Raw genomic sequence first — 17,243 nt, 5'->3', positions numbered from 1 at the left:
TCAACCAAGAGTCCCAATTAACAAAAAAAAAAAAAGCAAAAGCCTCAAATAATCTCAGTCAACGAGATAGGATAAGATGGGATGCCTCGATCGCATAACTCTGGCAATTTTAGTATAGCAGAAAGATGCCTTGACATTGTAACTCTGGCAATGAAAGTGTAGCGAGAGGATGCCTTGACTGCATAACTCTGGCGATGTGAGTATAGTGGGAGGATGCCTCGACCACATAACTCTAGGTGATGAGAGTGTAGCGGGAGGTTGCCTCGACCACGTAACTCTGGCAATGAGAGTATAGTAGGAGGATGTCTCAACCGCGTAACTCTTGGTGATAAGAGTGTAGTGAGAGGATGCATCCACCACATAACTCTGGTGATGAGAGTGCAGCAAAATGATGCCTCAACCGCATAACACTGGGCAATGAGAGTGTAGGTTGTAGCGGGAGGATGCCTTGACTGCGTAACTCTGGTGATGTGAGTACTCTGGGCGATGAGAGTGTAGCGGGAGCATACCTCGACCGCATAACTTTGGTGATGTGAGTGCAGAAAGAAGATGCATCGACCGAGTAAGTCTGGCGATGAGAGTGTAGTAGGCAGATGCCTCGACCATGTAACTCTAGGCGATGAGAGTGTAGCAGGAGGATGCCTTGACCACACACTCTCGCAATGTGAGTGTAGCAGGACGATGGCGAGAAGAGGCCTCAACTACATTGATGTTAAAGTTGAGCTTGACCGCTTTGTTGTGGTGGGAGACAAAGCGCAACCACACTCTGTGGCGGGAGCTGGAGCTCTATCTTACTAAAAAAGCAACAAGTTAGATTAGATCATCCAAATCACAAGTTTGAGATTTAAAAACCTGAACCATCTTGCTTGAGTGTGGTGAAGGCTGGTGACACAGGAGCGATGCTTGAAAGGCTGCCGGGGTTTCATGCCAAGTAAGTAATTTCTAATGAAGTATATTCTCGGGGCGGACAGACACTGGGTTTCTTGTGGAACTTTGAGGAGTTTTGTGGGGAAAATCATCCCAAAATCAACTTTGTTAGTATAATTAAAATAACAAGTTTGAGAAAGACAAACCAAAGGCAACAGGTAATGATTATTTTCAAAGTGTTTGTATTTAAATGATATTTGAAAATGAAATGAGATGTAATGACATAAAATAAGATTTGTTTCCAAACATCCCCTAGTTTTCACCATTTGGGCTGGCCAAATATAACTAGTCAGTTTGATGGTTATCTATTGTTTACCATTATTTTATTCCAGATGTATATGCTTGCCAAGAAATAAAAAGAAAAAGAAAGATACTGTAACTATGGACCTTATTAATGCCAAAGATTATACAACAAGCCAGAAGGGAGGAATGAATTATCCTCAACCTACGATTTTCTTATTAATGCCAAAGATTACACAGCGGGCTAGAAATGAGGAATGAATTATCCCTAACCTACGATGTTGATTCGGGTTTCGATACGGTACTCTTCACGTTTATCCATAAAATAAATAGTAAATAAGTAACTAAAAATAAATAAAGAGAGACACGGAGATTTACGTGGTTCAGCATAAAAGTTTACGTCCACAAACCATCTTACTACTATTTACAATAGATATTTAACTCAAATTATCTTACTATTATTCACAAAATTCTTTTCTCATCTCATTCTCCAGCATCCCATAAAAGTAATGTAACTTTAGAGTACTGGCGCTAGCTTAGCCTAACGCCAGTGAATCATATTAAATGGCTAATTTGAGCCAGATTATGCCTGCATCAACTCGACAAATTTTCGAGTAGGCTAAATGCCTTTTGTTTCATACATTTTTTTATATTCTTAAACAAATTTTTAAAAAAATTCACAATATCATTAAAAAATATTTACTTAATCACTAAGTACAAAAAAAAAGAAGAAGAAGAAGAAGAAGAAGAAGAAGAAATTGTCGACCATCCTCGGGACATTTTATCTGTCGTTTCAACATTATTGTTCAACATATTTGCCCTTTACTGTAGCAAAGTCATTTGACTATTTTATTGAATTTTAATAATCCGAAATTTGCAGTTTGATTTGCCCACTTTTAGTTTGGTCTTTTTGTATAAATCATTGCCGACATTCACTTTGCAATATTCTTTGACCACAAGGTCTTTGGTTTTTTTGTTTTCCCCGTAAGTAACTAAATTAATTAAGACATTTATATAAAATTTTAGGTGCGTATAATCGTCCAAATTTAGATATTATCGTTAAGTGACTATTGAAAATAAAATAAAAATAATAATTTAATTAGAATAAAAGAAATAACCGTTATTTTATTAAGTATAAAATTATCGAAAAAGGGTAGTTTATAAATTATGAAACTTGACACAAAATATATTTTATTTCATATTTGATTAAAAACTAATATATGACCAATAGAGTTGTAAAATATGAAAAAATAAATTAGAAAAAATGGAACAAAAATATGAAATTTATTATATTTTATTATTATTATATAGAGTTTAGATGGATAATCGAATGTAGGATTACATTTTAAGTGGAATAAGAAAAATACAAAATGTGTAATATTAGACAAAGCTTGACTAATGGAATAGCCAATCCAATGGTAATAGTCTCAGCCAGCTTGTTTACTGTATTTACTTGATGTATTCTGAATTGATAAGCCAAGTTTTATCTAAATTTTGACTTTGACTAGCTAACTACAACTGCTTTGGATTTAGGCAAACACGTTCCAAGGTAATTGAAGAGGTAATGGTAGTGGGTCATTTGTGTAAAATGTTAATTGCAGACTTGCAGTGGCAATTCGTGTTTGCGAGTTGTATTTGTCATGTGGTGTCAAGTTGAGTATTAAATTATATGGATCAATTCAAACATGACCCGTTTAATTAAACAGGTAAGATGTTAAAAATCCTTACATGACCTATATAAATAACGGGTGACACAACATGATCCGCTTAACCCGTTTAGTAATTAAACTGGACACGACCCATTTAACCCGTTTGAACACATTTAGCCTGCTTCAACCCATTTAACCCATTTCATATAAATGGATTGAGCTGACCCTTATAATTATTTTTTTACCCAATTAATATAATTTCGTATATATTACAAAGATAACTATAAAGATAATTCACAATTATAATCAGATTCATGGTAAAATATTTTATTGTCAATATCGAAACCAATAATATATTAGAAAAATAATATTTTTATAAAGTAAAATTACGTATTAAAAAAAAATTTAATAGTTTGAGATATTAAGTAGTCAAATACTAATATTGATATTACATATCAGCAGCAAAAAAAAATACCTATAAAAATAAGCATTTATAAATTTTGAAAATAGAATTTATTCGTATTATACGAGTTTATTGCAGATTTTGCAGGTTGGCCCGCAATTGACTCGCTTATTAATCATATCTAATCGGATCAATTCGTTTTGATCCAAATCTATTTATATCAAATTCAAATTAGTTTTTTTTTTCTCTGATTCACGGATCATGTCATATATTGTCACACTTAATGTTAGTGTATGATATTATGAAGGGGTGCACGAAGAAATATCCTTGCTATTGGGTTTAGGAAAATAATAACTTTACAACTAATTTACAACTCTACATGGAATGGAGGGTACTTTTTTAATATTAAAATTTATTTTTAATAGTGTCATGATTTCATTGATTATTTGAAAATTAATTGTTAAATAATTATAAAAGAGTTATATGTATATCATTACTCTTAAATTTAAGGAATTAGTCGTTAACTTACGCGATGCGCAAGAAAATTTAAATTTAGTAAATTTAAAATAATTTATAATAACTAAGTCAGCATATCTCGAGGCAATGTATAATATATAGAACCTTAAAGACTTCTAGCTTCCTTGCACTGTTTCTTTTTGCATCACAAATTTTGCTTGAGTGAAGAGAGACGTCAAGAGATACTTATATAATTTGTAAGGTAAAAGAACATAGGCTGGGAAAGAAACAATGCATTTGGAAAATTTAAAAGATTTCTAATTTTAAATATAATTTATTAGTTAATTAAATAATAACTTATTTCGATTTATTATTATTTTTACATCTATTTAACTTTATCTCTGCATGCTGTATATGTAGCCTAGTCCCCATACTCGTCGCGAACTCCCCTAGCCTTCGCAAGCTGGGGGGATAGGCAAACCATCTTCTCTCGAGAAGCCTTCAACTTCGCCTCTAGCTCAACTATCTTCGTCTTGGAGTCAAACCTTTTGGCCTCCAAAACTCGACCAAGCTTGATGAATTTCTTGTTGTGCTCCTCGAGGTCCTTGTTGGAGGCGTACGGAGCTTCCAACTCAACCATCTGGTTGCGAGTAATGTCAAGAGTGTTAAGTTCCTGACGGGAGTCCAAGGAGTCGGCCAGTTTGTCAGCATACTCTAAGGCTCGTTTGTTGGCCCCTTCCAAGTCTTGTTCCAGGCATTGACGAAGATCCCGCCCATTGTTGTGCTCCTCCTCCACCAGTCTGACTTCGAAATGGATTCTTGCGACCTCTTCCTTAGACTTCTCCAAGTCCTGGTGCAGATTGGCCACCTCATCTCAAAGACTGGTGACATCTGCTTCCAGTATATGGGAGTAAGACTCCCAATGAGAGCAATCGGCCCCCAACTTGTCCCACTAGGAAATAACTTGGTGGGCCTTCTCGGCAAATGCATGGAGAGCACAGACTTCGTCTTCCAGATAGAGCTGGTGGTCCACGATTGGAGTTCGTCAACCCCTAAATGTAACACCCGTCCATCTGGCGGAACTTTAAAAAATAATTTTTAAAAATTAGATGGGACTTACTAACCAGTTTAAAACTTTTTTCTTTTCTTCTCAGGATATAAAAGATTCTATGTTTTAAATTAAAACGTACTCTATAAATTTAAGAGAGAGTTTTACAGCAGAAATCATTAAGTTAAATTTAAAAATTATTTTACAAAACTTACTTTCATACATTATGTAAAACCGCCTAGGCATCTATCACATTTTTCTCGTTTTTTTCCTAAGAGGGGGAGAAATATACATAAAAAAAAATGGGTCGAATACTCAATAAGTATTACTTCATATTGTAAAAGTATACTAACATAAATTTTTCCATGCATTCATCATTCATCTACATACTTTATATAAATAATAATGATATGGTTACTATCCTACCACTACTTATCTACTACTCTTTTTGTATTGATTTTTTTTTAATTTTTTTATTTTACTTAATGATTAAGGAAGAAGTGAGGATTAGTAAAGTTATATATTTTTTTAATTTTTTCTTAGTGATTAAGGATGTTAAAAAAATACTTAAAATAAAATGATTAAAAAATTAAAAAAAAAAATAACTTGAAATGCACTTGGGTAGTAACCCTATCACTACCCTTATATAAAACATTCACTTCCTTTAAAAACATTACAAGGTGGGTTTTTTTTTTTTTTCTTTAAAAATGTTTTCCTTTCTCATAAAACATTCCCCACATCTTGTGTATCCTTCATAAAGAGTAATGATTACACAACATTCAATTTAACTCTTTTCACTTTTTCTCTGGCCGGTACACACTATTACGCCCTGTATATTGGGATTAACGGTCTTTTGGACCCGAATTCCGCTCGTACCCACAAGTTGGGAATCTCTTTCAGTCAGGGGACAACACTGGGTGCATTACTAGTACTACTTACCTTGCATTGCAATTTACCCAATCCATTAGTACCATCATTCATTCATTCAATTATAGTTGTTTACGTATTTTCATACATTTAAAATATTCATTCATTTCAGTCTTTTCCTTTTCATTCATTTCATTCACCAGTCTATTTCATTTCATAAATATTATTTAAAAGCATAAGTATAAACATCATCAGTAAACATTATTTCATAGCATCCTTCAAACATCATTTCATAGCATCATTTAAATTTCATTTCATAGTTTCATTTAAATACACTTTCATCGCATCATTTAAACATGATTTAAAGCATCAAACATAAACCTCAACAATTCATTTCATGAAAATAAAGACAATAGCTACTACATATAACATTCATTCACATATATACAACTATTACTTTGGATGCATAAATATGGGCTGCCAAATAAGGCATTTACATATGTATACCTTTAAACACTTATACATAGCATATTTTCATAGAACATCATTTCATTTCATAAAACATCACAAAGAGAAAGATTTCTTTTTCATTTCATATCATTTAGAAAACTCTATAAAAGTATGAACATAATACTTACATGGACTCCATGCTAGTTACATTTCATGCAGTCCACTCATGTGCATGTCAAATGACAACTTACATGCATACATAACCTTAACATCATTCCATTTTCAAATGCATATGTAACTTAAACTTAGAACTTACATAATACTACTATTTACTCGAACTTGCTTCATTTAGACAAATTCTATCATCTAAGTCCATTTTCTATACTTTCCTTTATCACTTTTCTAAATTCTCAAACCCATAGCTTGGGACCCACTTGAGGTCACCTTTCAAACACAACATTCTACTTCAAGTGCTTATCCTTTAAAGTTAAGATACACTATCACCTTCATCACACTATTCTCACCAAACCTTTCATTCCGACGAAGAACTTGAGCCAACCAAGCTATACGTCTCAATCCTAGTCAATATATACATCTCTTCCTCCATTCATATACAATAATCAACACTTCATCATAATCTAAACCAAGCATAATACACAACTTTAAACCAATCTTGAGGCTTAAACGTCGTGTACTCATGCTTAAAATAGATTATTTATTACAAATGGTAAATCTGTTTGGTATATGTGTCCAACCAAATTACACATATACCTTAACCTTTTATCACTTAAGATCAACATATAATTCACTAAAGCGCTCGCTTGTATAAACAAGCATCATACACCTGACACTAACCTCTAACTCAAACCCATACAATCATCACGCTTCACAGTATTCCCCAACCTTCACAAACCCAACATGTCACTTGACACTATGCCACTTCACAAACTACACAACTATCCCAACACTTTACACAATTCCCAACCACCTCCAAACAACACCGTGATCCCATCACTTCACATCACCATTCACAGAACACTCCAAAACTACGCAATCATCCCACATTTCATAACACATCACATAGCACATCACAACAATAGCACACAATTCACAATGCCAATCAAGCTTCACAATAAAATAACTATCGAGGGAAAGGAAGATGAATTATACCATGCTTCGGGATAGACTCGTTGCGTCGCTTGCTATCTAGGAAGGTCCTATGGCATCAAAAGCCTCCGGTTTGGGCGGTTATGGGTGGGTTATCGTGGTTGTCCAAGACAATGAAAGAGGTAGTGATGGGGTGCTGACTAGCCATGGATGGTGGTGCTGGGCTGGGGAGCAGTGGACCATGGTGGCTGAGGAGATCTGGAAAGAAGATGGAGAGGGGTGGCTGTGGCGTGGTGTGGTGTGGTGGCTATGGCTCAGCTGATGGTGGCTTAGGAAGGGCATGGTTGAGGCCGTGGTGGAGAGAAACAGAGGAGAGGGAAAGATACGTGGGGGAGGGCTGGGTGTGCGTCGATGGACCTAGGGAGAGGAGGTGGTGCTCGCAACGATGGCTCGTGGCTCACGGTGGTGGCCGGTGGCGTCGCTAGGGGTTCACGGCAGTGATGGAATAGAGAAAACAGAGAGAGAGAGAGAGAGAGAGAGAGAGAGAAGGGCTTTGGGCTAGGCATGGAGGAGCAGGGGGAGCTTCGGTGGAGGGCTGGCAGCCTCGACAAGGTGTGGTGGCGGTCATGGCGCCCCTAGCGGCGGCAAATCTAGAAAACTGAGAGGGAGTAGGCTGCAATTCCTTGGGATTTCATTCGAGACATGAGTAAACATTGACATTGCGCGAATCATCTACAATCTCAAATTACTTTACGCTGCATATAGAAAATATTTGCATTTGTTCTCTGCCATTGCATTTCTAAGAAAACACTGCCAAGCCATACGTTGGTTTGAATTTGTTCTCTAACTTTAGACATTATCGAAACAAATCTAAGGACATTGAGGGCTTTGATGATTTATAGTTGTTTCTGATTTAATGTGCACTATGTAGGTGTCTTGAACCAAACGAGATTTTTTGGATTCTTTTGGACCAAGTTTGATATTAGTTTGATATAAGTATTTTATCGATGAGTACTTCTGAAGCAGTTTTGCAAATCTTTTCTGGGGCTAGACATCTTCTTTTCTATAGTAACTCGTGTTTTAGAAAATCAGACTCAAGATGTGCATTTAAGTTCCGTTTCAAATGCTTGAGGAGAAGAACCTCAAGTTGTTCGCAATTTCTCAAGTGCTCAAGTATGCTACAGTATGGAGTTTGAGGGATAGGTAGTGGTTTTCTTATAAATATAAAAATTGATCATTATTGTCTTTAGCATTGCAAATGCCAAAGGGATGAGAGTGTAGGTGGTATATCTTTTAAATATGGTTATTGGACATGGTTTGTGGATGATGCAAATAAATTAAATCCCATAAACAGTATGGTAAATGCATCAAATATTTTGGAGTTTCAGGATCTTCAACAGTTAAATAGGAGGTGGGTCGCAGAGGAAATCGGCTAATCTGCAACTAAGGGAGGAACGAGAGAGCACCACCAACAAGCAAAGAAAATAAGGTGCGAATATGGGATTTGGGGGAGGGGAGACAGAGAGGAGATGAAAATAGCTGATTTTTCTTGAACTGGAACTGAGACAAAGGAGAGCGATGTTTCTTCTTCTTCTCTTCGTATTTTTCTTTCTTGGTTTATATATATATATATATATAAGTTGCTGCCACGTCAGCTTGGTGCTTGGATTCGGTCTGCCAAAATGTTTGTACTTAGATGGATTGAAAAGAAAAATCAGGAGGGAAAAAACTTACCAAAACGAAGTCGTTCGTTCAAGCAGGTTGGACTTTTCGACAAGCTTGGGTCAGGGCTTGGACGAATTACATTTTCCTCGCACACTTATGTATATATACAAAGTATAAAACTGAAATCACGTGATATAGACAACTGTATTAACAATGAAAGGAAAAGGTGGTAGCTTACTATTTGATATCACTGCCATGCATGGTAGCTTCAGTTGTGGTAGCTAGCTTGTACGTGATCTATGAGAGTTAATGATGAAGCTGATGTAGTGTTGACTTTGTCCTTGGATGTTGATGAGCCATTGTCAGATTGTCGCTAATACAAGGAATTGGGAAGATCGATGGCGAAGGAGAGTAGCTAGCGGGTCAAATGATTTCTTAATAGCAAATTGGGTACAATACCATTTTGGTTTTGAGAAAACCTTCCTGCAGGTGACACCGGCAAACCTCATTTATCGAAGGTCAATTCAAAACTTGCCACGTGTGCGGTTCACGAAAGAATTAAGGATATGCATTACACCGAAACCCCTTCCTCCCTCTGAAGCCAAAAGACTCTCGATCCCGCTCTCTCTGCTCTCTGCTCTCTCACTCTCGATGTCGCTCTCTCTGCTCTCTCTCCCTTTCTGAATCTTCAAGACTCCCTCTCTCTCTGCTCCCTCACTCTCGATCCCGCTCTCTCAACTCTCTCTGTCGATCCCTCATTATCTCTATGCTCTCTTCATTTCTCTCCTTCTGTCTCGTGACCTCCGAGAACTGCAAAAAAGACATTGAGGTAGACGCCACGAAACCAATTAATCCAATTACATTTACATAGAAATCTAAACATAGACAAACATTGCCAAGCAGCTCAAGGTAAGAATTCTTGGATTGAAATCTAAGTGATAGATACAGGCATAACACATATTTTTCATTCTTGATCTCCCTCACTTCTTGATTCTTGAAGTTTTATTCGAGAATCAACAGCCAAACTTAGAAATCCATCAATTTCAGACAGATAAATAGAAGAAAAAAAAAAGGAAAAAGAGAGAAAAAAAGATTTATTAATTTTTGCGTTGTGTCGAGGGCATTAGACGCCCTGTCAGAACCGATTCAGATCAGGGAATAATGGAGGGGGTGGGGACCCGACTGGATTATGTACAAAAGAATGCACTCGATTTACTTCTTGCTAGTTTCTGCTATATCCAAATTGCAATGAATAGTCAACTTCTCCCAATCTGGAATGCTCTTCCCGTCTCCGTGATTATTCAAGCATCCACAACTACACGTACAATTCATGAGAAGTTGTCGTGAACTGGCAATAAACTATACATAAGCCTCGATAAGTCTCATCCAGTCTCTAGTATACGAAGGAGATTCAAAATTGCTAAGCATAGAGAGAGAGAGAGAGAGAGAGAGAGAGAGAGAGAGAGAGAGAGAGAGAGAGACGAAGGGTAGGGGTTTTCGGTCTGGTCTAGAGCTCGAACGGGAAGGGATTTTTCGTGCTCCCTTCCATACGCCCTACCTGGTTTACAAAGAAATACCTACGTAGCATGTTCTAATTGGTTTTCGATAAGTAGGGTTTTTAGGTGACACCGGTTCGAAGAGGAACTGTTTGGTTTTTCTTGATGCGGAAGAAAGATCACACTAGGTAGTACTGTGTGTGCTTCTGTAACCGCATTTGACAGAGAGCTCTATTTGCTGCTCTAGTTATCCAAAATATCTTCATCAAAGTTGTGACGCCTTCATCCTTTAGGCTACGTTTAGTTCTCAAACCCAGATGAGCTCAACTGAGTTCAATCTATTATTAAGTTGAGTCTAACATCCAAACATTCAACTCTCAAATTATTAAAATTGTTCCAACTCAAAACCTTTTTACAAGTGTGACCAACAACCTTTTTCAACTTAAAACATCTTTATACGTGGGACCCACAACTTTTTTTTAATTTTTCATAAAAAGTACTAAATTCATCTTAACATCCAAACACACTTTAAACTCAGTTTAGATAGGTCCCACAAAACTCCCTTCACTAATCAATTCACTACTATTATTAAACAACTCAACTCAACTCAACTGAGCTCAGCTCAACATCTAAACGCAGTCCTTTACTTTTTAAAAGTCTAAAGTGGCCTTGGCCCTTGACAAGATACAAGAAGAATCCTGGCCTCAACTCCAACTATATAATGAATCAAGGCCTGGAAGGCCCAATTTGTGATGCATGCTAACAAAATGGACTCTTAAGTAAAAAAATGTTAAATTTATCAAAGCTGCTACGTACAGTCGCCTTATGTAAGCGGCGTGCAGACGGCTTTAAATAATAATAATAATAATAATAATAATAATAATAATAATAATAATAAATATAAAAGAAAAAGGACAAAAAAAAAAAGAGAAGAGAAACGCAGAGAGTGAGAAGAAAGGCATCAACTCTTCGTGTGGGTCTTGGGCGTCGTTTGGGTCTCTCAAATCTCTCAGAGTTCGTCTTATTTGCGTCTTCTTGTAAATGAGAAAGGCATCTCGTCTAGGTCTTCTTTGTGCTTGTGCATGATGGAGCCATGGCCAAGCCAAGGTGGGAGGTTGGGTTCACACAACAGCAGCAACAACAAGTGGAGTTCAATGCCACTGCTTTGCAGATTGAGATAGCTCTATAAAGATATCAGACGAGTGAAAAAAATAGAAGAAAAACAAAAGAAAAGGATGGGGAAAATGAAAACTACTAGGCTCTTTGTTTCTGCGTTTATTTTGAGTCATATACCAATCCATACCGTGGTGGTATGGTAAAGTTGTTTGATTGACTGAGGGGAGATGGAAATTAGAACCTAACCCGAGAGAGAGAGAGAGAGAGAGAGAGAGAGAGAGGAGATGGGAGGAAACTTTGACAAAAAAGTTGGGGTATTTTTGTATGTGAAGTGACTTTATTTCAATTTGCTCCATTTCGTGTGGCTTCGTCAAGTGATTCTTCATGTGTATTTGCTCCATTCTCCAGGAAGATGTGAAGTAATTCCCCTTCATGTATGTATTTGCTCCATTCTAAAGAAGATTTGTCTCCAATCTTGAGCTTCTAACACTAGCCTGTAAGCTACGAAGGGTTAGAAACCATTGATGGAAGTGATGTTGAGCTGGCAATCTTACCCATTCTCTGGGTTTTTAAGGCCCTAGTTCTATACCTCACATAGAGTTTGTTCTCTTCGAAGTGAGAAGGATTTCATGGAGAACACGAAGGTGGGAAGGCAGAACAACTGATGGGAAGACGAAGGTGAAGAGGGAGAGGCAGAGCTTCGTGGCTCGGAAGACTGAGGAAGGCAGAGTTCATGATCTTTGAAGTGGGGAGAATTTTGTGGGGAAGACGAAGGGAAGGAGGCTAAAGTTGAAACGATTCGTTTTATCGCTAAAATGAAACAATTGTGTTTCATTTTACACGGGGGCATCGATTCCCCTGCGCTTACGCACGCCGACTGCATCAAGCATTTTTCTAAATTTATAGATAATCATAAAAATAAAATTTATAAATTAATATGACGAGATGTGATGTATTGTATTTATTTTTATTACTTGTAGTAAAAATAATTTTTATAATGTGATATATTACATCAAGCCATATTAATATTTTTTAATTAATTTATAGATTTCTTTGTGAACAAAATATTTCTTCATTTTTCTAAGAAAATAAAATCTATGCTTAAATGAAACGTTATCGCTTTTGTTTTAGGTATCATATGGCTTACTAGAGAACCGCCCTTTGTGGTTAACTAGCAACCCTACAAGGTTGTGGCCTTCTCGAGTCCACTCCAGGAGGTTTCTGAGCCTTTATCATGTTCGGTGGTAAAATTTCTAATTTTATGTTTTAGTGCTAATTTGTCGAATATTTGATACGCAACACGCTCTAATTGAGTGTTATATGGCTTAAGGGGCACGTGGCAAAGTTGTTGGTTTAATTGATGGATATGGATTTAATGATCTAATTAATAATTTTTCAGACCGAAGGTTGAAACTAATAAAAATGAAAACACAAAGGGCATCTTGGAAAAAAATATATATACATATAAAAACAAAAGGAATATTTTAATATTTATTTGTTTATTTTTTTAGATTACATCTACAGATTTGGTTTCCTTACTCGCATTAACAGTCTTAAATGTAAAAAGACTATATAATCACTTTGAAAAAAAAGTAAATACATACGATATTTATATAGAAAAATTAATTTTTTAATAATAAATTTTATTTTTTTAAAACAACTGTACGTCACTTACACATTTTACCACTATAAATAACATTAGTCTATAATAATTTTTCTCAGACCAAAGCGGTGAGAGGGAAATGGGATTAGTGGGGTACAATCATTACGGAAGAGAACGACGAAAGAGGATTTTGACGAAGGTAAAAGTTGAATATCTATTACTCATGATCTTCCCCTTTCATCCAACATTTTTTCTCTCTTTTGAAAAGTGTCCTTTGATCAGTAATTAGGACTATATATATATAATACATATGCTTATAGTTCAAAAAAAAATACAAATAGTTAAAGAATCACAGGCATGCACATGCTGCACTACCTGCATGCACAACTTTTAAAGATAAAAAGAAGCAACGCCCATTGACTGAGATCCCCTTGGATTCTAAACACAGTGCCAAAAGATGTGTGGCTATGGAAAAGAAAGACCACAATGAGTGAGTGAAAGTGAAAGATGGAAGATAAAATAAGCTGTGATTATCAGTAAGAAAGACAAGCCAAGAGACAATCTTCTTTTTTCTCAACTAATCCCATCTCCTTAAAACATTAAAAGAAAAATAACGTCCCAATCATGGAAGAATGAACAAACAAAGAAAAATTACAAGTCAAAATGGCTGAGCTATCCGAGCTCGCCCTTTTCAACTTGACCAGCCAATCGGGGTTCAAAAGACATAAAATCAATCTTTTGCGCCCGTTAAATGCCAATATAAACAGGTTCATGTCATTGGATGCTCTCTGCTCCAAGACGTTACCATCTAGCAAATTAGTCTAAAAGGTAGAATCCAAAGCCAATATTCAGTTTCTACCTCCCAATGCATAAATGAATGAGGTGGTTCTTATCCTAATGCTAACGGCTATTCAAACAATTAAAGGGCCCCATATTGTCATAAACAAAACAAGTATGATGATGAAAATGAACATGATGAGCTGATAACGAAGCAAAGACTGTTAGTGGAACAAGCTTGAACATATCTCTGTGCCGTTCCATGAATGAATGATTCCACGCTTGATTCTTGGATGCCTTTTTCCTTTGTTAGTCTAATTGATCAGCCATCCTTTTGAATTAGTAACTTTATTTTTTTTTTTTCTATTCACTTTTTCCCTGTTTTCGTCTGCAGCGCGTTTCACCCTTCTATCCAAGCTGTCAGTCTTTCAAGAAATTGTTATTCCCCAGTTGAGACTAAGTTGATGAATTCTGTTCAGAAGCTGTTCCGGAGGCCTGTGAAGCACTTGCACCTGCTCCGGTCACCCCTGATATTGCTGCTGCTGCTGCTACACCTGTTGTATTTTGAATTTGAATTCTCCAGTTATTTTCAACGCCAATGTATTCCAATCAACCAATCAATTAAAATAGATTATCATTCACTTTAAATAAAATTGGAGAATGGCTTAAATGTACCCACCTGTGACTGTAGATTGCATTGCCATTGAAGAAGGAAGAGAGAGTATCCCAGTGGAGCTATAGTGATGAGGCAAATATGGGTACTGTACCATTTGGGGATATTGGACTCCAAAACCATGAGGCTGGCTACTTTGTGCATATTGTGCATAGAATGGGTACAAATTATGGAACATCCCAGGTGGCCCTGCTGCCCTTGTTGTGGCATAGTAAGGAGAGGATGGTTGACTTCCATAAACACTATAATAGTTCTGGGGATAGCTCCATCAAAACTCAAAATCAAGCAATGAAATGAAATTGGTATATACCATTTGTAAGATATGAATGAATACACATTATTTACTAACCGTGGGATACATAGCATCATGGGAATATCCATTGTACCTGAGAGTTGACCAAAAAGGTTTTTAAAAGAAAAAAAAAATGAGAACAAAATATCAGACTAAGATTTTCCTCTTTGATCTTTCTTGCTTACCCATAAGCCGAATAAGGATAAGTGTATTGACCCGTAGGTTGATGGTAATATGTGCTCTGATAAGCAGGTGGGGTAACTACGCCAGTTGCTCGTCCAAACCGCCCTGAACCTGAAAATTTATGTTCAAAACAAAATTAAATTCTTTTGTAGACTAGGGCCTTCGGATCCCCATATATTTCATTTTAGCATCAAATAAACATTCAGTGAATTTTTTTTTTTTGAAAGTAAGAATATTCAGTGAAATTATTTTCTGAAAGCTTGATAAATAATAAAAGAGAAAACTTTCTCAGTTTGGAATAAAAAAGAGAGCCGGATGAAAGGAAATCACACTGTGAGAATCGAAAAAGCATGATGAAGGTTGAATACCCTGTAATCCAAACCTTGGTCATATCACATTGTTTCATGATTCCATATCAGAAGAATACTTGAGGATCATTACTGTCTATATATACCAAAATCTGGTGACATAACAAAAAAGGGAAAAAGAAATGAAGAAAACGGAGACCTTGTTGAGGAGTTGGTGGACGAGTCTTCTGTGCACCAAGAGATGCCAGATTGCAGTTTGCTCTTCTTCCATCAATGACAGGAGATGGATTTTGACATGCTCTTGCGGCTGAATCTGGATCCTTAAACGTAACCTAAGAAGACAAAGGAATAGACTTGCTTTTTCCAAATCATAGAAACAAATGAAAGGAAACATAGAAAACTGACATTCAAAAGCTAAAAGGATTGAAAGGAAAAGAAATGGGCTTACAAAACCGTAACCCTTGGATCTCCCAGTGTTTTTATCTGTGATGACAACAGCCTCTAGGATCTCTCCGAATTGCTCAAAATATCTCCTCATTGTATCCCTTTGAGTCTCCCAAGCCAACCCTCCAACGAAGATTTTGGTAAAAGTTGTGTCATTGTACTGCCCGGGATTGTTACCACCCACCATCTGAAATTGCCTTTGTTGAGACATGAGAAATTTCACAAAGGGAGATTCGAAGGAAAGCAAAAGTGTAAAACCTCCAAAAAAAATCAAGAAAAAGGAATTAGACGGAAACTCCTAAGAACATGAATCCCAAATAACCCCCACAACACAGAGATAGAGAGGGAAAAAATGGAGATTTTGGAAATAAAGGCCAGAAAAGAGCCGATTTATTTTCCAGAGATCACATCAACACATAATCACGAACACTCGTGCACTTGTGATTCAGCTTGTTGTTTTTCTTCTTCTTTTAACGTCATGTTTTTTAGGGCCTATAGCTGCCACTTTTTCCAAAGCGTCAACAACAACTCCTCAGATTCCTCAAAAACGATACCCCTAACGAGAAAATCATTATTGATGAGGATGGAAAGAGCCGAGGAAGAGAAAGAAACAAAAAATAAAAATAAAAACTTCCTGAGAAAATATTAATACACACACAAAGGATTAATATTTGTAGACAGAGAGATTATAAAGAAAGAGAAAGAGAAAGAGGAAAAAGGAGAAAGACAAAAGAGATGCTAGTGGGCGCCCACGACAATGGTATACATGGAGAGGTTGTCCAATGAGATATCTACATTAAAGACCAAAAGGCTGACCTTTTTTGCTGTATCACCACTTTCTCTGCCTCAGTATATTATTATTCATGTTAATAATATATTGTGGGAGGTGGGTCTGCTGCAGCCATGGAACCTCTGCTTCTCTGTATTCAACCTTCTATTTTTTACTTTCTCCTACGGTCCTACCCCACTCTTTATTATAAATGATAATTGATATTGCCTGCCCCTTCTGTTTATGGCATTTGGTGGGTCTCTCTCAGATTATTATACCCTTTCATACACACTCGCGCGCGTTCTCTCTCTCTCTCTCTCTCTCAAAAACCAAACCGTTTCAGCGAGGCGAGTGGCTCTTTCTATCTCTGTCTCTTTTATCTGTGTTTGGGTTTTCCTTTGACAGCCTCTCTACAGCTTCAACAATTCCCTTAAAACTTTCTGGCACGAACCTCGAAAAAATAAAAGAAAAGAAATAGAGGGTAAAATGGAGGAGGAGGAGGAGGAGGAGAGCAATTCTGGGAGCACCCCTGGTTTTTTGATAATGAAGCCAAAGGTCAACCTCCGATTTAGGGCTTCCTACTGAATACCCGAAATTGCCCTTTTTGTTCAAAGTGTTAGCCATCACTACTTCCACTAGTGTACTGTCCTTCAACGTCAACAATATGGATCGGACATTCACCTGCACTGTACATCATCGATTCGATTCTTCTGGATTTCAAGATTTTTGTCAAAACAGTCAATGCATTGTTTGGAATCTCTTTAATAATA

At 36.7% G+C, this 17,243-nt stretch overlaps 1 protein-coding gene across 2 annotated transcripts; it reads right to left on the bottom strand.

Moving 5' to 3' along the window:
- Positions 1 to 13,540: 13,540 nt before the first annotated feature.
- On the bottom strand, positions 13,541 to 16,980 carry LOC108992616 (RNA-binding protein 38-like). 2 transcript variants are annotated; one of them, XM_018967218.2, is made up of 7 exons: positions 16,521 to 16,980; positions 15,709 to 15,891; positions 15,460 to 15,592; positions 14,955 to 15,063; positions 14,827 to 14,863; positions 14,484 to 14,730; positions 13,541 to 14,358 (listed from the first exon to the last, which is right to left on the bottom strand). In XM_018967218.2, the coding sequence occupies exons 2-7, from the start codon at positions 15,889 to 15,891 to the stop codon at positions 14,261 to 14,263; spliced, it is 807 nt and encodes a 268-aa protein (XP_018822763.1). In that variant the 5' UTR covers positions 16,521 to 16,980; the 3' UTR covers positions 13,541 to 14,260. The 2 variants fall into 2 exon arrangements, with proteins under 2 accessions (XP_018822763.1, XP_018822762.1); XM_018967217.2 differs by lacking the exon at positions 16,521 to 16,980 and having other exon boundaries at positions 15,709 to 16,373.
- Positions 16,981 to 17,243: the final 263 nt, after the last annotated feature.

This window comes from Juglans regia, chromosome 7 (genome assembly GCF_001411555.2).
Source record: "Juglans regia cultivar Chandler chromosome 7, Walnut 2.0, whole genome shotgun sequence".
Taxonomy (NCBI): Eukaryota; Viridiplantae; Streptophyta; class Magnoliopsida; order Fagales; family Juglandaceae; genus Juglans; species Juglans regia.
The sequence above is the reverse complement of the archived record's forward strand: the minus strand, read 5'-3'. Positions and strand labels throughout refer to the sequence as shown.